The 20,682-nt window shown below is 50.6% G+C and overlaps 1 protein-coding gene across 10 annotated transcripts in view; it reads left to right on the top strand.

The window, feature by feature from the left end:
• Window positions 1-20,682, top strand: part of SH2D4A (SH2 domain containing 4A) — a 63,753-nt gene that overhangs the window by 14,627 nt on the left and 28,444 nt on the right. For 7 of the 10 annotated variants that reach the window (XM_069572772.1, XM_069572776.1, XM_069572773.1 and 4 more), the window contains 2 exons: window positions 2,112-2,271; window positions 3,386-3,557. In XM_069572772.1, the coding sequence (XP_069428873.1) occupies window positions 2,112-2,271; window positions 3,386-3,557 (332 nt within the window). Of the gene's footprint in view, window positions 1-2,111; window positions 2,272-3,385; window positions 3,558-20,511; window positions 20,593-20,682 lie in introns of all 10 variants that reach the window. The other 3 variants (XM_069572769.1, XM_069572771.1, XM_069572770.1) reach the window with 1 other exon arrangement.

The following is a 20,682-nucleotide window of genomic DNA, read 5'->3' as shown; positions in this document are numbered from 1 at the left end:
GGGAGCTGTGTGGACCCCCCGAGGACCCCAGTGTCTTTGCCCCGAAGGAGAGGGGTCGTCAGAGCAGAGACTCCCGTCAGGGCTGCTCTCTGACACGTCCAAAAACCCCCTTCCTTCTTGCCCCAGAGCCGCCGTCTCTTTACGCCTCCCGCACTGTCTTAGAGGAACAGGGGCTCTGTCCTCCCCTTGGCTGCCCCTCCCCTTTGACTCTTAGCCCCTCCTGTGTTCGTAGGGTTTCTGGATTCCTCTCCCCTGGAGCAGGGCCTCCCGCAGCAGGAGTTATGCTGCTCCCCGCGTGCCCTGCGTTATGCCCTTAGACACGGTTTAGGGGCAGCGTGTGTTGCTGTCCCGAGAGGGGCTGGCAAGGACCCCTGGGCCCCTCCCGCCCCCCCGGCTCTCAGCCGCGCCATCTCCGGCCACCTTCCTCCTGCTGCCAGAACTGTTGGCAGAGGGTTGTTAGGTGAAGATGGAGAGGTAGACGCAGTGGGAACATTCTTAGCTGTCCCAGAGTGGGCAGTGCGGGGGCTTTGTGAGGGATGCCGGCGTCCCACGGTGAAGGAACCTGTGGGCATCTCCTCAACGAACCAGAGCTGACGGGGCCTCCCCAGCCAGGGCCCACCTGGGACTGACCTTCCCTCATACCTGCGTCTACCTGTGAACACAGACTGACTCCTCCTCCCTGCCCCCCAACATCCTATTTATTTTTAGTGATTTCATTTATTTAGTTTTTGACTGTGTGGGGTCCTCATTGCTGCATGTGCTTTTCTCTGGTTGCGGTGTGTGTTCTCGTTGCAGCAGCTTCTCTTGTTGCGGTTCCTGGGCTCAAAGCCTCAGGCTCAAGACTTGTGGTACACAGGCTTAGTTGCTCTGCGGCATGGGGGATCTTCCCAGCCCCGGGATCGAACCCGTGTCTCCTGCGTTGGCAGGTGGATTCTTTACCCCTGAGCCCCCAGGGACATCTTGACTGTCCTACTGAGAACGTTGTTGTACCCAGAGCATCTCCATAGCCCCGAGGGCAGAAGGCACCCAGAGGAAGAGCTAGGCTGGCCCCGAGTGGCTGCGTCCTCAGTCCACAGCAGGATGCTGGTTCTGCGTCTGCTGGATGGAGACTCTTTCGTGGGAAGCTGGCCTCTGCTTCCTGTGACCCTTCCCCGGCCTGGCCTGCATTCTGGCAGCTGCCTCCCATCACACATTCAGCAGCGCTGGCGAGTGTGTGTCCTTGGGCTCAGGCATGTGGACGAGGACGAGCTGAGGTCCCTCATGGCCCTGGTGAGTCCCCTCTGGGACCTTCAGACTTAGGACTGCCTGTCCCCCGACTTATCCAGGGGATAACCCACCGTCCTGGGTGTCAGGGAGCCTGATGTATCCATTGGAGGAGCAGGAATTGGAAGGTAAATACAGCCCGTGCAACCAGCAGGGAACGGGGTTATTCTAGGAGCTTCCCCACGTCTCCCACTCCGGGTATGTCATCTCTCACGGCTGCTGCGAGTCTCTCAGCTACCACGCCCACCAACAGCACGGAGGAGCGGTTGCACCCGCCTCTGCTGAGCGCTGTCCTGCGTCAGACGCCCTGGGACCTGCCCCACGGCTGCCTCCCCCAATGGCTGTCCTCCAGAGCGACATTAGCGTTCCCGTTGTGTGGACAAGAAACTGAGGCTTAGGGAGATTAAATGATTTGTCCAAGTTGTACGGCTAAGTGGCAGGGCTAGGGTTTAAAGCAAAGCTGGTCTGACTGTAAAACGCATACCTTGGACCCAGCAGTGAGTCCTAGGAATATGGTGGACCCGCCATGCCCTAGAGCAGCTGGGTTGCAGGGAGATTCTTAGGCTTCGGAGGTTCAGGGGTCTGATGTTGGCTCTGTTACCCTAGAGATAATGCAGACAGTGGTCTTCCCATCTCGGGGTCTTGACTTGTAAAAAGGGCACGTGCAGAACCCACACTCATCATGATTTAAAACAGACATTCCAGCCACCACCCTGGAAGGGGTTGCTTGCTCAGAGCATGTTGGATGTGCTTCGCTTCATCTGATCTTTAAATACTTGAACGGTGGAAAACCTCCTAACCCACGGCTGCAGATACTTTTTCAAACCAGATTCTTGTTTTGCTTGCAGACAACAGCAAATCCGTTCACTGGAAGCTGGGAGCCGACAATGAGGTCTGGGTCTGGGTGATGGGTGAACATCACCTGGACAAACCCTACGACGTGATCTGTGATGAGATCCTCGTGGAGAGGGCGAGGCTGAAGGCTGAGCAGGAGACGCCGGAGCTCAGGTGTGGACCCGCGGGGCCGGGAGGGCCCAGCCAGGCCGAGGGGCCGCCGTGCTTCTTGGCTGATAGAGCCCGCGGGAGGGCCAGATGGGCCTCGAGGGCATGCGGCGGTGTCCAGTTTCTGGAAAGTTCTCCCTTCCGACTCCGGGGGACCCCCTTCACTCACGAGGCCACCACGTCGTCTGTTCTGCGTCCCCACTGGGATGTCGTGGACGTGGTTCCCCAGTGACCCTGGGCTTCCCTAACGTTGAGCAAGAGCAGCACAGTCGTGGGAGCGAGTGAGGCTCCGGTACCCCCTCGGACTTCAGGCTCCCGGGCGGCCCCTGAGGAGAGCAGGCCCGATGGGGTCTGTCCACGCTGGGTGCTCAGGGACAGTCCGGGAGCCTGCAGTCCAGGAGGAAAAACGAGCGGCCACGTGGGCTGTGTGCGCTCTGACTCAGGCCAGCCTGGGGGCTCCCATCCTGATCCCAGGGGGAGAGCCTGGAAAGGTAAATAGTTTTCCAGCTGCAGGAGGTCAGGTGGGAGAAGGCAGGCAGGAGGTCCTCAGGACCCCTCGATGGAGTGTATTTGATACGTGGGATGATGGTGAATCCGTCTGCATGTTTGGGGTGCACGTGGGTGATGGGGGTGGTGCTCTCTCATGCCTTGAAGGCCAGATTTAGGACTCTGGAGCTCATTCTGTGGACAGTGAGGAGGTGCTGGGTGAGGAAGTGACCTAATCACTGCAGACACAGGGAGGTCACGGGTGGCAGACACGGGGCAGGGCGTGGGTCGCTTTTGCCGGGGTGCTAGGGTGGCTTCTGGGCCCCCTGCCCCCGAGTGTGGGCAGCCCTGCGTGAGAGGAGAAACGGGAGCAGACGGGGCCTCTGTCCCGTGCCCCAGGGCTGTGACTTCACAGCTGTAGGTGGGCGCACAGGGAAAAAAAAGGGACTCTGTGCTGCTGTGGACGCAAAGGCTGTGTGCTCTGTTCCCGAACAGAAGGCAGGCCATTCAGCTTCTGATTCGGGAGCCGGGCAGGCCTGGATTCCAGTCCTGGCTGCTGCCGGGCCTTGGATGCGGGATAAGCTGTCTTTACTGCAGGATGTGTTTTGATAATCCCACGTTTGTTTCTCCTCAGAAAAGCTCAGCCCAGAGAGCTCAGCAGCAGCTTGAAATCAAAGCTGCCGTCCTCCGAGGGGCGGGCGCCCGGTGCCGGGGAGACCGGGAACGTGGGCGAGAAGGCGGCAGAGGTGGGGACGCCGGGCCGAGGCTGCAGGCCGGCCGCACCACTTGGAGAGCAGAAAGCACCCGTGAGTCTTTCACGTCTCTAAACCATGCGGAACTTCACACCGGGGAGACAGAGGTGTCAGGGCCCCGGGGCGTCAGGATCCTAAAGGGGCTTTTCTGGAAAAGGTTCCTCCTGCCTTGAAGCCCTGCGGTTATTCCTTAGGGGGATGGACTCACCTGCATCCTCACAAATAACATAGAGCCCCCTTTTTCATGAGAGAAGGTGTGAGGAGAGAACTCTAAATAGAAAACTGCATTGTTAAGACATCCCCAGGGGTATATTTTTCCTGTTACATTTTTCTGTAACGGGTCAGCTCAAAGGGCCAGCTGGTGGACGGCAGAGCTCCTGGTCCCATGGCCTCCGGGACTGGCGTGCACAGACCGCGGCCAACTCCCCTCACCAGGGCGGGCAGGGCCAGGTCTGGCGGTTAAGGCTGCGGTTTGCTGGGCCTGGGACACTGGCTCCTCCGGGATCTAGACTGTGTCCTCATGAGTCCCCCCTGCTTCACTCCAATGATGGAGTGAAGGGCGGATGGGGCCAGACAGGGAGGGTCACGGGTGACCTGTTGTGCAAGAATGGTTGGCAGTTGTCAATGATTTTTGAGCAACGGGCTGACCTCACCCCTTTTGAGGACGAAGCGTCAGGGCCCGTTGGTTTCATAGGGTCTGCCTGGTGTGTGGAACAGCCGTTGGCCTCCACACAAGAGCTCTGTCCTTGGAGCGAGAATGAATTCTCTGAGGTGTCAGGTTTACAAGAGCTCAAACGCAATTTGCTTCTGGGATTGTGGTTTGGAAGAATGATAAAACTAGATAATGAAGTTATTTCTTCTGCCAAGAACTTAATTACCCGGAGAGCTAGCAGGGGATTTGCAGCGGCCTGGCTCCTGTGAGGTCCGGCCCTCTGCGTACTGTGCGCTCTTTACTTCTTGGAGGAGGTTGAGCGGGGGTGGGGGGTACATGGAGGAGAAGACCCCAGGATGATTGATTTACTCATTCAGTGAACAAGTACCATTATGTACCAGGACTGAGATTACACCGTAGGAGTAAAAATGGGATCACTGCTGTTGTGGACTTCATAACCGAGGAAGCAAGAGAGACATCACGTAAAGTGTCATTTCAAGCGGATGCAGTGGTCCAGGGACCGGGGTGTGTTTCTGTGCTCTTAGCCCGGGGACGTGAGCATCACCAGGGCGGGCAGAATGGCTCTGCAGGGGACTCGGAGCTGGAGGTGACCGCACAGGGTGCCTGGGGCTGGAAGTTCCAGCAGAGAGACCGCTGGGCAGGGCTGTGTGGCTGGGGTGGCTGGCGTGCAGAGGCAGGGATGGAGTGAAGGGCGGGTGGGGCCAGAGGGGGAGGCTCTTGGGGGCGACCTGTTGTGCAAGAACGGTTGCCAGCTGTCAGTGATTTCTGGAACTGGCCATTCTTGCATCAGAGTAGGTCTTGCATTCTTGCATCAGATCGAGGTCTCTACCACAGGTTTCCAAGCTTGGACGCCTAGGGGCATGAGGGTGTCATCAGCATAAACAGGAACCAAATGCTGGAGGAGTTGCTGGTTTGTTTGTTTGTTAATGAAGGATAATTGCTTTACTGTATTGTGCTGGTTTCTGCCATACGTCAGCATGCATTAGCCATAAAGACTAGTCTGAGTCTGGCTTAGAAACATCAGTATTTCTCACGCTCCTTGAGGTGGAGATGTAAGTTGATTTTATATACGTGCTTAGTCGTGTCCGACTCTTTGCAACCCGTGAACTGTAAGCCCATCAGGCTCCTCCGTCCATGGGATTCTCCAAGCAGGAATACTGGAGTGGGTTGCCATTTCTTTCTCCAGCGTATCTTCCCTACCCAGGGATTGAACCCTGCATTGCAGGTGGATTCCTTACCGTCTGAGTCACCAGGGAAGCTGATTTTATATAAAAGAAAAAAATACGCACATTTTGATATGAGTTTGCAAAGCTTTTTCTCGTGGAATTATTTCATTTTACGACATGAGTATGATTTCTGTGTGCACATGCACAGACTAACGCCTGAAGAGACTAATCTGCCCCCAAATCTTTGAAAGTCCTCATTTTCATATATCTGCCCTAACTCCCACTCCCATCATAATTCCAATGTACAGATTCATTGTCTTCTCCAGATCTGCTCCTCGGGAAAGAACTCTGGTGAGAAGCTGAGACAATGCATGTTTCCAAAATGCAGTCCAGACTTTTGCTGTAAAGATATCTGTGTTGCAGCCGTGACTTAACCATTGTTGTTCAGTTATAAGTCGTGTCCGACTCTTTGTGATCCCATGGACTGCATTACACCAGGCTTCCCTGTCCTTCACTATCTCCCAGAGTTCTCCCAGATTCATGTCCATTGAGTGAGTATTGCTGTTTAACCATCTCATCCTCTGCCACCCTCTTCTCCTTTTGCCTTCAATCTTTCCCAGCATCAAGGTCTTTTCCAATGAGTTGGCTTTTTGCATCACATGGCCAAATTATTGGAGCTTCAGCATCAGTCCTTCCAGTGAATAGTCAGGGTTGATTTCCTTTAGGATTGACTTATTTGATTTTGTAGTCTACGGGACTCTCAAGAGTCTTCTCCAGCACCACAGTTTGAAAGCATCAGTTCTTTGGTGCTCAGCCTTTTTTGTGGTTCAGCTTTCACATCTGTTCATGACTTCTGGAAAAACCGCAGCTCTGATTATAGGAACTTTTGTTGGCAAAGTGATGTCTCTGCTTTTTAATACACTGTCTAAGTTTGTCATAGCTTTTCTTCGAAGGAGCAATCGTCTTTTAATTTCATGGCTGCAGTCCCTGTCTGCAGTGACTTTGGAGCCCAATAAAATATATAACTTTAACCATAGCATCTATCAATAAAAGGATATTGTCATGTCTTTAAAATTTCATTGTCTATACAAGGCCTAAAATTTATTATGAAAAGAAAAACTATCAAGCATTCTTATTGAAGTTTGTGATCATAATGCTTATCTGAATAACCATGGGAGGATTTAAAGAACAGTCGATTTTCCAGAATCATAAAAAGCTCCAATCTTTGGCCACCTGGGTGAGAAGAGCTGACTCATTGGAAAAGACCCTGATGCTGGGAAAGACTGAAGACAGTAGGAGAGGGGACGAAAGAGGATGAGATGGTTGGATGGCATCACCAACTCAATGGACAAGAATCTGAGCAAACTCCGGGAGACAGTGGAGGACAGGGAAGCCCGGTGTGCTGCAGTCCATGAAGTCACAAAGAGTCAGACACAACTTAGTGACTGGACAACGGGAGTGGACTGGGCCTCTGTGTTTGTACCAGCCAGTGCCTTTTCAGCTCTGCTCTGATTGTCTTATGAAAGTATGGAGGTGGGAGACACAGTGATAGACATGTAGTCTGGGGCCCCTTTGGGCCGGTGTAGGACTCAGGGCAAATCCCATTGTTAATCCTTCATTATCCGCTCTCTTTGAAAATGAAAGTGTTAGTCGCTCAGTTGTGTCCAGCTCTTTGCGACCCCATGGACTGTAGCCCGCCAGGCTCCTCTGTCCATGGGATTCTCCAGGCAAGAATACTGGAGTGGATTGCTATTTCCTCCTCCAGGGGAATCTTCCCGATCCAGGGATCGAACCGGATCTCCTGCATTGCAGGTGGATTCTTTACCTTCTAAGCCACCAGAGAAGCCCCATCTGCTCTCTTTACCCACTAATATTTTGAATAAGATGAAATCACCTTAAGAGGATGCCAAGAGGCGAAAACAGCACATCCTAAGGGTATAGCCAGGAGCCCAGGACTGTCTTCGGTGAAAAGGCAGGTTTGCTTTTGTGCCAGTAACTGGGGCGATCGTGGCTGGGGCAGGAATTTGACCCTTTACGTGCAGGTGTCCCTGGACAACTGCTGGAGGACTCGGCTTCAGGATCCCACTCCATCCTCAGAGCCACCGTCTGGGGTGTGAAACCAGGTGTGTTCTTGGAGTGGAGGGGGCAGGCCCATGGCTGGGTGGGGCCTGTGTTTCAGGCGGGGCCCGGCCCTCTCTTCTGCTGGGAACGAACCGGCTGCACCCTCACCATCACACCCTGGGGATTTGAGGTTTTGCTTTTTTTCCTCCTAAAGCAGGAATGCTTTAGATCCAGATGTTGCTGGCTTTCAAATTAAACAGTAAACTTTCTTCTGTAAGAAAACAGAAAGAGAAAGGGGAGGGAGTGAGCAGGGAGTGGAGAGCAGATCGAGGCGGTATCCCCAGAGCTTACAGCCCAGCCCTGCTGCTGCCTCAGCCAGACCGTTTGGTGTCTGCCCTGTGCCTGGCAGCGCTGAGTCTGTGTGACCTGGCTTCTCCCAAGGGCCAGCAGACAAATCTCAGAACCTCTTGGAGCCTCTGTCTTCTCCTCTATGAAAACTGGAGATTAAAAACTGTTGTTGTTCAGTTGCTAAGTTGTGACCGACTCTTTGGCAACCCCATGGTCTGTAGCCTGTCAGGCTCCTCCGTCCATGGGATTCTCCAGGCAAGAATATTGCACTGGGTTGCCATTTCTTTCTCCAGGGGATCTTCCCGACTCAGAGATCGAACTCTCATCTCCTGCATTGGCAGGCAGATTCTTTACCACTGAGCCACCAGGGAAGCCCCAGGAATTAAAAGCACCTGCCTTTTTTTGAGCCCCAGAAATTAAAAGCATAGCTTTCCTTCCCTGATGGCTCAGCTGGTAAAGAATTCACCTTCAGTGTGGGAGACCTGGGTTCAATCCCTGAGTTGGGAAGATCCCCTGGAGGAGGGAAAGGCTACCCACTCCAGGATTCTGGCCTGGAGAATTCCATGGGCTGTATAGTCCGTGGGGTCACAAAGAGTTGGACATGACTGAGCGACTTTGGCTTTCATTGCCCACCACACCCTGAAGGCGGAGGGCTCATCAGTACTGGCCTGCCCTCCGTTATCCAAACCCCTGGGCCAGATGCATTTTAGATTTCAGATTTTTTCAGACTTCATAAAAGAAATGCTGTGTCTATACCGTGATGCTGTGTCTATACCGTGTAATATGTAGTGTCCCCAGTAGGGCTTAGTTACATTCTAATCAGTGACGGTAAATACTGTAAGTGGCCTCATGGTAGTCCAAGTCACGTTTTCTCCTCAGGATAAGTTGTGCACATTCAGAACTCATTGGATTTCGGAATTGTTCGTAGGGATTGTGGACTTGGGGTAGACTTTTGTGCTGTGGTGGCATAATGAGAGCAAGCACGGTAGGTAAATGGACTCAGAACTGGGCTTTCATTCTCACTCTGTGTCTGCAGGAGTTTGTTTTTCCTTCTCTGTAAAGTGAGAGGCTTCTTCTCCCCAGTATTTGAAAAATATAACTTTTTAATGAAAATGTATCCAAATCACTGGTGACTCAGATGGTAAAGTGTCTGCTTGCAATGCGGGAGACCCATGTTCGATCCCTGGGTTGGGAGGATCCCGTGGAGAAGGGAATGGCAACCCAGTCCAGTGTTCTTGCCTGGTAATTCCATGGACAGAGGAGCCTGGTAGGCTACAGTCCACGGGGTCACAGAGTCTGACATGTAGTATTTATCTTTGTTATCAATGACTTTTTAAAACTATATGAGCATGTGTTAATCATCCAAAAGCTATCTATCCATTTACCCATCCATCTGACCTGCCTCCCTACCTATTCACCCATTTATCTATATAAACTAATATACATTGTATTGACCAGTTACTTAATAGCATCACATAGTACATTTTATAATGACTGACTAGTCTACTTCAGATATTTTGGGTGTAAATACAGATGTTTACGTTTGATTTTTATTAAATCATGTTCACCCATAACAAATTCCCTTTTTATAAAATTACCTCATTGCTACAAATTTACAAATTTAAAGATTACGAGCAAATTTAAAAACTAAGACCCTGAAAAAAATTTTAAATGCACAAGAATGGATTAGAACAAGAGATATTTTTGAAATGCTTACCCTCTGAGGGATCCTCTGGAGGAGGAGCTGGCACCCCACTCCAGTATTCTTGCCCAGAGAATCCCATGGACAGAGGAGCCTGGCGGGCTATAGTCCATGGGGTGGCAAAGAGTTGGACATGAGTGACTGTCTGGGCACACTCTGAGGGAAAAATATGCAGATCCAATTGAGAGGCGTTTAAATGGTCTGTCGCCACGGAGCACAAGACCGTTCCTACGCCTGCACCTGCACAGACATCACTAATGGATCGCAGCTCTCCTCCCCGCAGCCAGGGCCCCTTCATCCTTGTGCCCTGTCCGCAGATGCTCTGTTTGCAGAGAGGAATCTTCGCGAGTTTCTTTCTAGCTCTAAATACTCATGATTCTAATCAACTCTCCTGCCTGTGTGGCCTGAATGTGAATATCTTCTCAGGTCTCTGCAGCTGTTAAAGAGAGTTTCTATGCAGTTTCACTGGGTAAATCATGTCACCGGGACTGGACATTCACATGTGAGCGGGAATTGGGCAGGGGTGTGAGGTCCAGACCCAGCAGTACAAGGTGAGGTTAACCCGGCCTCCTGTCTGGAAATACAAATTATGTCCTCCCTAGTCAACTGGCTGTCGTATCCTGAGCTTTTCCCCACAGCCCTCCACCCCCAAACTCAAACTTGTATCTCTTGGCCTACCTGGGCCTAGTTAATCTCCCTACATATAAAAAATGTAGAGACCTGTATGCTTCCTTTCATGGAACCAGAGCAGTGAACAGCCCAATCTTTAGGTCTGCAACTGGACCGTTCTGTACCAGTGGAACAGTGCTTTGTTTTATATCTTCATCTGCAGATGGCTTTATCCAACAAGGTGTCTTCTAGAACAATGAAAGGTTTGCCTCAGTTCTGAGGGTGGAGACTTTCTGCTTCACCCTCATATTTGGTTGTGGTGGTTTAGTCGCTAAGTCGTGTCCGACTCTTGGGACCCCGTGGACAGAGGAGCCTGGCAGGCTATAGTCCATGGGATTCTCCCAGCAAGAGTACTGGAATGGGTTGCCACTTCCTTCTCCAGGGAATATTCCCAACCCGGAAATCGAACCTGGGTCTCCTACAGTGCAAGCAGATCCTTTACCAACGGAGCCACCGGGGAAGCAAGGAGCATATCTGGGGATTTGAGAAGAGTTGTTTAACCCCTGCTTCAGGATTTAGAAAACTTGGGGTCCAGTATCTCTATCACTCAAGATAATCTTTTTAAAAATGTTTTTTAAGAATATATTTATGTAAACTTAAAATTTTCATTTTAATAAATGGATGGCCAAAAGTAAGACTGGCTGATTAAGTACCGGATTTCTTGAAACTGTAGAGCTGACACAATAGACTGCTGGTCTGGGAAAGGGGGCTCCCCCCTTTGAAGAGCTCTGTCACTCTAGCGGAATCAGTTCCCACTGTAAAATAGGGATTAAATTAGCAATATTGTTCCTTTACAAAGGAAGCTGGAAAACATGTATGCAGATGCTTTCCTAGTCTTATCTCATGGAAGCAGCAAGAATTGTCCCCTGAAGCCCTTCAGCTGTAAGGTGCTGCTTTCACGACGAGCACGGCTGTGGTCCTTGTCATTTTTCAGAGGAGAGGGTGGAGGTAGCTAGAGGCTGTGTGGTTGCGCAGTTGAGGAGGAGGCAGAAAAGATGCTTAGATCAGGGCTGACCGTGTGGCGTGTATTCCGAAAGCTGTTACCTTCTGCAGAATACCTGCCCTGCCCTTGCTCTTGGCAGTGGTGACAGCACTTGGGAGACTCAGAACTGATGGTCTGCTTAACGTTTAGTGAGAGTGTTGTGGTTCTCTGTGGAGGACAGCAAACGCTCCAGCGTTGCTCAGAGTCTGCCTCTGAGCGGAAGGTGATGATAAATAGCAGAACTGAGTTGTCACCCACCCAGGTTCTGAGACAGGCAGGTTGGGAAGCAGAGGCTGTTCTCAGGCAGAGACAAGTCTGATGGGGACTTAATCGGAGCCCGAGAAATGGCAGGAGAAGCACCGTGTGAACAGGCACCCTCCCCGGGGGAGTTTAGGAAGAACCAGGAGCACCCTTCTGCTGAGCAGAGAGACCCTTAGGGACCCCCCGTGTTGACAGCCTCCCATTCCCCCGAAGCAGTCAGTGTGTAACCCCTTCCTGCAGAAGAATATGGGAGGGAGCAGGACTGTCTGAATGTGGTCGGGAGAAGGGTGGCTGGGGTGCTAATTCAAAGATAAGCCCTTGTGTGTGTCTGTGTCGGGTGATTTGTAGGCTGGGCACTGACTCTCCATTAGTAGACTGACTGTCCTTGCCCCAAAGAGGACCTTGAATAAAACTATCTGCTCACTTTTAGATTTTATTTCCAGAGAATTACTTGTTTTTACAGAAATGGCCTTCAAAGTGGACAGTATTGCAAAACAGGAGATTTTTTAAAAATTAAAACACAAACATCTGGAAATCAAAGCATTCCAAAAAAAGAGAAAACGACCTTGAAGCTAGCATATTAAAAATCCTTGAGCAGGACTCTTCCCTATCAAATGTTGTATTGTCTTTAACCACATGGAGCTGGAGATGAGACCGCTTGCCTTTCCACTCCTAGTGCGAACGCGTGCGTGCGCACACAAACACACACACGCACACACACACACACGCACACGCACACGCACACACCTCCCACACTGCTCAAAGCTCTGGTACCTGCTTTTGCACCTGTCATTTCACTAAAGCAACTGATGAAAAAAACATGATGCTAAAACGTGCGCTTTGATTGTAAAGTCGGCCTTGAAAGGTGTGGCGTCCAGTTGTGTTTTGAGATGTTACTCTGACTTGTAGGTGATGCTCCCTTCCGTAGAGAGCAGTGAAGCAGTACCTGTAAGGTGACATGCAGACGTGGAGAAAGGCTTCCTCTCAGGTTTCCCTTCTTCCTTACCTCCCTCGTCCCTCCCAGAGCAACGTTGTTAAGCTTGCTGTCTACTCGGTCACCAGTAATTCTCTGAAGCTGGGTTTCGGTTGCTTGTCTTCGTAGAGGAGAGACTCAGAAACAAGATGTTGCAATCAGACCACTTGGACGGGATGGAAAAGAAAACGCTTGGTTTTTACTTTTGGACTTTTATCCATCTCGAGGCACTGCTGTCTGGCAACCAAAGTTTGGGGTTCTCTGTGGCACAGGCTTTCTATTGAGAGTGAAAAGTAGGGCTTCCCCAGCCCAGTGGGAAAGAGTCCCCATGCCAAGCAGGAGACATGGGTTCAGTCCCTGATCTGGGAAGATAGCACATGCGGAGGAGCAACTGAGCCCACGCACCACACCTACTGAGCCGGTGCCCTAGCGCCCGGGGGCCACAGCTGCTGAAGCCCGCGCGCCCTAGAGCCTGGACTCTGAAATGAGAAGCCACCACAGTGAGAGGCCCACACACTGCCCCTGGAGAGTAGCCCCCACCCGCCGCAACTAGAGAAAAGCTGGTGCAGCCACGAAGACCCAGCACAGCCAAAAACAAATAAAATTGTAAAAGAAGAGTGAAAAGTAGTGTTAGCATAGCTCCCTCGGTGGCTTAACCTTGGCAGATAGTATCCAGGTGGAGAGCCCGCCCCCACCGAGGGGTAGATGCCCTGTGCCAGGGCTTGGTGGAGTCCTCACGGGGCAGCTGGCTCTTGTCTGCAGACAGATGTGTTTCCAGTCCCCCAGAGGGACTAATAATGAGGAAACCACTGCAAACAGGAGGGGAAATGTGCTCCTGAAATGCACTTGGAATTTTGAGGGTTGAGTTGGATGTGAACAAAAAAGGGAGATAAAATTCCAAACCACTAACCATGTCCCTTGATGTCTGTTCCCTCCTAGTCTACACGAAGGAAGCATTTCAGTATTATTTTTTGTGAGAAAGTATTGAATATTCCAAGTAAAAACAGTTGAGGAATTAACTGGGACCATTTTATTAATTCAAGAGTAAAGCCATAATCAGAGTTACAGTTTCCCAAGCTGACTTTGTGTAACTGTAATAGAATTTCATGGTAGTTTGTAGAATAAAATTTTGTATAAACTAGACTCACAGAATCCTAAGCCTTTGAAAGTAAAAAGTGAAAATGTTAGTTACCAAGTCAAGTCCAACTCTTTGCGACCCATGGACTGTAGCCTGCCAAGCTCCTTGTCCTTGGGATTTCCCAGGCAAGAATATTGGAGTGGGTGGGGAATGGCAATTCCCTTCTCCAGGGGATCTTCCTGACCCAGAGATCGAACCCAGATCTCTTGCTCTGCAGGCAAATTCTTTGCCATCTGAGCCACCAGAGAAGCTCCAAAAGCCATTTAAGCTGTTGGAGTTTTAAAAGAAGTATGTTATACAAAGAACTTGACATAAAGTGAATTAGAAAAGAGAACAGTTCGGGTGTTGAGAGTTGTGCGTTATAAAACTGTTGACACAACTTCATGCTGGGCTGTGCCGGTGATGCCAGCATCGATTCATTTATCTGCCTCACTGGGAGAGCGTATGTTGGGGAGAAAGATACAGACCCTGAGTCAGAGGACTTCTCTGGGGCTCAATTTCCGGTTCTGAAAAATGGAGGTAAAGTAGCTACAAGTCACTGGGTTGGATGTGAGAATCAGATGAAATGACATAGAGAGGTGTTTCATAAAGTATGATATACGACAGAACTGCTACTGTCTATTATTATTTTTTAAAAATCATTTTACTTGTTTATTTTTGGCTGTGCTGGGTCTTGATCGCTGCTCGAGCTTTTCTCTGCTTCGGCTCAGGAGTTGTGGCTCCCAGGCTCTAAGCACAAGCCCAATAATTATGGCTCATGGACTTAGTTGCTCCGGGGCATGTGGGATCTTCCTGGATCAGGGATCAAACCCGAGTCTTCTGCTTTGGCAGGCAGATTCTTTACCACTGAGCCACCAGGAAAGCCCCAAGTTTCCATTATTGTTTATTGGCGGGTTCCTATTTTATTTTATGTCAAGACTTCCCAAATGAACCACGTTTGAAGGCTCTGACTACTCTCTTAGCGATCCTTTATTGCTTTCCTTATGTATGTTATGTTTCTGTTATATATGCTGCTGCTATGTTGCTTCAGTCATGTCAGACTCTGTGCGACCCCAAAGACGGCAGCCCACCAGGCTCCCCCGTCCATGGGATTTTCCAGGCAAGCGTACTGGAGTGGGTTGCCATTATATATGGTAAATACATAAATATTCATGGTAATATATTTAAATGTAAGAGGGGCCTCTGAGACGCTTTCATATCTGAAGCACGTTGCCCTAACAACCCGGACTAGCTCTGATAATTGTGTTTCCGAGGATGTTACTTTCCGGTCCTGCTGTCTGCACGTTGCTTGGAGGCGTCGCGGGTGAGATGTGATGCTGGTGGGCAGCCCTTCATGCGGCATGGCTGTTCCGTGCTGAGCTCTGCTCAAAATAAACTCAGACACTAGAGACGACGGGCTTCCCAAGTGGTGCTCGTGGTAGAGAATCCGCCTGCCAATGCAGGAGACGTAAGAGACTCGGGTTCAGTCCCCAGGTCGGGAAGATCCTCTGGAGGAAGGCCTGACAACCCACTCCAGTATTCTTGCCTGGAGGATCCCCACGGACAGAGGAGCCTGGCCGGCCACAGTCCATAGAGTCACACAGAGTTGGACATGACTGAAGCGACTCAGCGTGCCAAGACAATGCATTATTTAAAGTTAGGTGCCATAAAATTACACACCAAAACACTGTATTTTCAGATCAGGCTCTCCAGGAGTCTCCATGTATAGATTTTGCTAGAAACAAGGTTAGAGGAATGGGGAAAAGATCTCTAGGGTCTCCGTTGTCCTAATTCATGTCTCAGTGAAATCTCTCCACGGGGACCACACCGTATTTTCAGCAGTAAAATTGATTGTCCCTTTTTCCTCTTGTTAGTCTAGTTGGCGTTGTATTATTATTCTTTGTCACTTTGTCGAAGCGCAGTTTTATTATTATGCCTCTCTGTTTTAGAAAGAAAAAAAAAGAAGTTAAACCCCAGTGTGCTCAAAAGCTTCCTGTTAGAGTCATCACTGGGAAATTCTCTTCTTACTTAAAATGGCTGGGCATAAAATAGGAATCTGATTATTCCAATGACCTGGTTAGCAAAGTGGGGAGACAAGCCATCGATTTTTGGGGGGAGGATTTGAATTCAGGCTCTCTTATTAGTATTAAAACTAGCCTGGGACTTCGCTGGTGGTCCAGTGGTTAAGAATCTGCCTGCCAATGCAGGGGACCAGGGGTTCGATCCCTGGTCTGGGAAGATTCCACGTGCTGTCTGTCCATGGGATTCTCCAGGCAAGAGAACTGGAGTGGGTTGCCATGTCCTTCTCCAGGGGATCTTCCTGACCCAGGGATCGAACCCTAGTCTCCTGCATTTCAGGCAGATTCTTTACCAACTGAGTTATGAGGGAAGCCCGAGAGAAGTCACTGCAATGACAAGGCCACACACCACAGCTCGAGAGTGGCCCCTGCTCACTGCAACGAGAGAAAGCCGGCCCTCGGGAATAGAGACACAGCACAGCCCCAAGCAAGTAAAGTTAAAAAGAAACTAGATGGAGTGTCTTCTCATGATTGAGCAAGTGCTGGTGAGTTTATAGTGTGTTCACTCATTCACCAGGTATTTATTGAGGCCCTACTAAGTGCCCAGCCACTCTTCTCTTTGCTGAGGCTCCAGAAGTCAGTGAGTCAATTAAGGCGACGTGGCCTTTGCCCTCACAGAGGTTATTATGCCGACCATTAGTCTATGAAGGAACACCGTGGATTTAAGAGGTGTACGGACAGGAGGAGCAAATAGTCAACCCAGCGGTTTGTTTTCGAACGTAAACTCTTTGATTTTAACTCCTGGATTCATCATTTCCTTCTTCACCATAAAAAAGCCAGTGCTGGAAATGTTCTGTCTTTTAGAGCTTTTCGGTTTATTGGAAACAAAAGTCTCTTGACATTTGTTTGATTGCATAATCCTACTTTCAAACAGAGTAAATATTTGGTTAGAAGCCGGAAGGAACCACTTTTCAAACCAGTTTAAAAAGGGAATATAATTAGAATAATCTTTGTGTGACATACAGTCTCTGGAGGAGATACAGTTTGTGACCGTGTAATAGTGATGTTGCTGGCAGAGTCTTTTGTTACCGCATTGCTTATGTGGATTTGAGTGGCAATACTTCCGATTTTAACGTAATTTATATGTATTTATAAAGCCCGTTGGTCACTGTGGAGGGGCTCTGCTCCCAGGTCTTGGTCCGCACTGATTGGAGGGGACCATTCTGACTTGGTGTCTGCAGAAAGTCAGCTGTCTCCTGAGGTCATTGGCTTTCAAGCTTTCTCCTTATTTTCTGGAACTTTTGCATAAATACTGCGTGACAGTTTTTGGTTTTAAATAAAGCAAATAAGAAGCAGACGCAATTGCTTTCATTCTGCCGGTAGAGATTCAGCAGCTGCGGAAGTCTCTGCGATGATGAGGATGGGAGGGGACAGTCCAGGCTTCTGTGTGTGAGAGCAGACGGGTGTTCTCTGGGATGCCCCACGGAAGAAGCAGGCTGAGAGGACGTGGGTGGCAGTCCCTGCTTTCCTATCTGTGTTCAGGTGGCCTTACCTTTGTGGTAAAGGGATGACCCTTGCTTTGACACCCTTAATGTGTTAGGAAGGCCAAAGGATGCATCGATTTGAAAGTTCTTTGTAAGCAAAATCTATGTTGGGAAGTAGGTGGTTTCCCAGCCTTTCTTGTGTTACAAATTGGAATGTGTGTGTGCATGCGTGTTAAGTTGCTTCAGTTGTATCTGACTCTCTGTGACCCCAGGGACTGCAGCCTTCCAGGCTCCGCTGTCCATGGGATTCTCCAGGCAAGAATACTGGAGTGGGTTGCCATGCCCTCCTCCAGGGGATCTTCCCAACCCAGGAGTCAAACCCAGGTCTCTTACATCAACTGTGTTGGTAGGCAGGTTCTTTATCACTAGCACCCCCTGGGAAGCCCCTCAAATTGGAATAACAACAGTCTGTTCCCTGGAACACAGCATCACATGGAACCTTCGGAGAAGCTTCGTTCCTCTCCAGGGCGCCTCTTCATCCTCTGGTTGGGGGTGCTCAGTGTGCCATCCTCAGCTTGCCTGCCTCTGCTACTGGCGCCGCTTTTGAGCCCTGAATCTGGCTGTTTTTCGGTAAAGGAGATCTCCTGCCTCACACTCCCTCCAGTCTATTCCGTTACACGTGATGTGTTTCGTGAATCTGGAAGCGTGGACGTGTATCTGAATAAACGTGCTCTGCACAGGACTGGAGTAGCTTCTTTACGTTATTTTAACGCTTTGGAATAAGAGCGAATCTTGGCTCACCTTTACAATGAGAATTTTTAAAAACGTGGTTCTTAGCACTTGTGAACAGTTTTAGAGTTGACAGTATGTTCTAGACACATGGAAGGATTTAAACAGAAGTACCGATCGCTGGGGTGGTTGTTAAATTAATCAATTATTTATGCTAAATCTTGTCTACTCAAGAACCAACTTCGGAGCAAAAACCTAACCCTTCAAGACAAGGAAAGAACTGTCAGTTCTGAGCGGCACCAGTAGGTGGCGCTGACGGTCACCAGACGTCCAGCACCAAGTCGTGGAAACCGGTTCCTGCCTCTATGCTTAGATTTGACTTATTTTAAGAATACTGATAACGCTGTAATATCTGACAAGTGCAGAAGCCATGAGCATGTTGCTAGTGAGAAGGGGAACACGATGATTGCAGACGAAATTCAGATGGAGATTTTTTCAGAAGCAAGTGGTGAGAACAGACTGTTGTGCGTGTACGTGAGGCAGTCAGCGTGGTTGAAGGAACACTTCTAAGGGACAGAGAATAACTCCTGCAGGGCGTCGAAGGCGCTGTGTCCAAGCAGACGACAGTCATTGGCAGGTGCTGGGGGGAAATGCTCGACAGTGTAGAGCACGCCCCGTAAAGAGCAGTGTCAGGCGCGTGGAGTGGAGTGAAAGGCGCTCAGTCGTGTCCGACTCTTTGTGACCCCGTGGACTGTAGCCCGCCAGGTTCCTCTGTCCATGGGATTCTCCAGGCAAGGATACTGGAGTGGGTAGCTGTGTCCTCCTCCAGGGGATCTTCCTGACCCAGGGATCAAACTGGGGTCTCCTGCACTGCAGGCAGATTCTTTACCAGCTCAGCCACCTGGGAATTAGCCTGATGCTTATTTAGGAAACAACTGCAGGCTTGTTGAGGAGCTAATCATGGTGGAGGTGCTGCCGATGAAACCCTGGTCCAAAGCTCTGCACGCGGCAAAGGCCCGAGTCCCTCTGAAAGCCACGAGTGGAGGGTCGGGGCTGCGGGACTGTCCACGGCAGCTGTGAATGTATCAAGGGAGCGCGGTTAGCTGCCGCCTCTTTTTCAGCATAGAGGAAATTGATCCTTTTTTGCAAAATGATGCCCCACAGATCTCATATCACTGAGGGAAGGGAGAATGAACCTGTTTTTAAGGTTCACACTCCCTTTAGCGGAAATGCGTTCAAAGACCACAAGCCTGAGCCCTTTAAAGCCATCTCAGGCTTCTGAACGGACCGACTTCCCCAAAGCCCTCTGGGCGCCTTCTCATCTGCTCATCAGGAGAGGAACTGGTTATTGTCCTGTTGCGCTCTAGGTGCGGGAGCTGCATCCTTTTGTTAACATAATATCAAAATAAGAGAAAAAAAAGAATGTGGCAGGTAGCAATTGTGAAACCTATAGGATTCATTCATTTGCCAAGTAGCAGGCATAAGGGGCTTCCCAGGTGGCGACAGTGGTAAAGAACCCACTGCCAGTGCAGCAGATGTAAGAGACGCGGGTTCGATCCCTGGGTCGGGAAGATCCCCAGAGTAGGAAATGGCAGCCCACCCCAGTGTTCTTGCCTGGAAAATCCCATGGACAGAGGAGCCTGGTGGGCTACAGTCCATGGGGTCGCAAAGAGTCGGACACGACTAAAGCGACTTAGCACACACGCACGCACATAGAGGTGGCCGATGCCAGCCATCACCCGCGTTACTTTGGAGGTAATTATTCACACGGGTTCCGAATGGCTCGGGCAGCTAGGAAGTGCAGTGTCACAGGCAGCCAGGTGCCAGCTGTGGTGGGGAAGGGGCAGGATTGAGGTGGCCCTGCAGGTTTGTTTTATGACATGGAAGTGACCCTAAGTCCCCCCGTGCTCTGCGCTGAGTCTTAGCACCAATGCTGACCTCCGGCTGAAATGTTTGCAGGCAATTTCTGACCTATGCCAGGACCCAGGAAGGAGTCCTCAGGTATAAGGCTCAGAAGTGGCGGTCCCGTGGGTTGAGGGTGACTGTCTCAGCCACACAGGTTACGTGGCCGCAGGCTGGCCACGGCCCGGACTCCGCGCTCGGGCCAGGGAGCAGACGACGGGGCTGGTGTGACTGACCTGGTCTTAGGAGGCGCCTGGAGTGCTATGCCAACTCAGCCACAGAGCCTGCGGGGGAGGCGTGGGGCCCACAGGGGTGGCCCCGGGGATCCCCACCGTGGAACTGGGAACCTCATGGGCAGGAGCCGGCTCCTGGGAAACCTGCGTACGGTGGCAGAAGCCCAGATTCTGAGCTGGGGCGTGGTGGCACGGGGGACCCTAGGCAGCGGTGGGCGCCAGGGAGAGGGGGCAGGGCTCGGGCACCAAGAGCTCCAGGTGTGTCCCCAGCCCTGGATGGGGAGAGAGGCGAATGCAGTGCTGTGGTCACGACTAAGGTCTGACCTAAAACACCGGGGGAGGCTGATCAGGGACTGAGAGAAAGAGCTGAGATTAAGGAGTAGTGTTGATGTCTTATTACAGTAATCCCAGGGGTCCTGGGGCCAGCCGGGAGCAAGACACGAGCAAACCACTAGCCCTCAGCTTCTGAGCAGTAACTTACCACTGACCCTACTGAATGCAGACGCCGGGGTTTCCTATGGAGTTTCATGGAGTCAGGAGCTCACCTGTTGCTGGGAAATGCGTGGGTCCAGCGGTGGGGGTGGGCGCAGTGTTTGGGAACATTGCCACAAGGGAAGCATTAGCAGACGATCTTTTGAAATGGCATTGCAGCTCTAAATGGCATAAAAATGTGTTTCGTTTGATTTTTAGCTGTCCTCCAGCTCCTCAAGAAATATTCACCAAATGTTGGCAGATTCTGTCAGTCGTATAAAGGAATTCGGATTTCACCAGGTAAAAGACTCCCCTTCCATCTCAGGGGCGAAGTGCAGAGCCAGTTCTGCTGATGTTTCACAAATTGGTTTATTAGCCTCGTGCAGAAAT

The sequence above is a fragment of the Ovis canadensis genome, chromosome 26, assembly GCF_042477335.2.
Source record: "Ovis canadensis isolate MfBH-ARS-UI-01 breed Bighorn chromosome 26, ARS-UI_OviCan_v2, whole genome shotgun sequence".
Classification (NCBI taxonomy): domain Eukaryota; kingdom Metazoa; phylum Chordata; class Mammalia; order Artiodactyla; family Bovidae; genus Ovis; species Ovis canadensis.
This window is presented reverse-complemented; position numbering and strand designations above follow the sequence as displayed.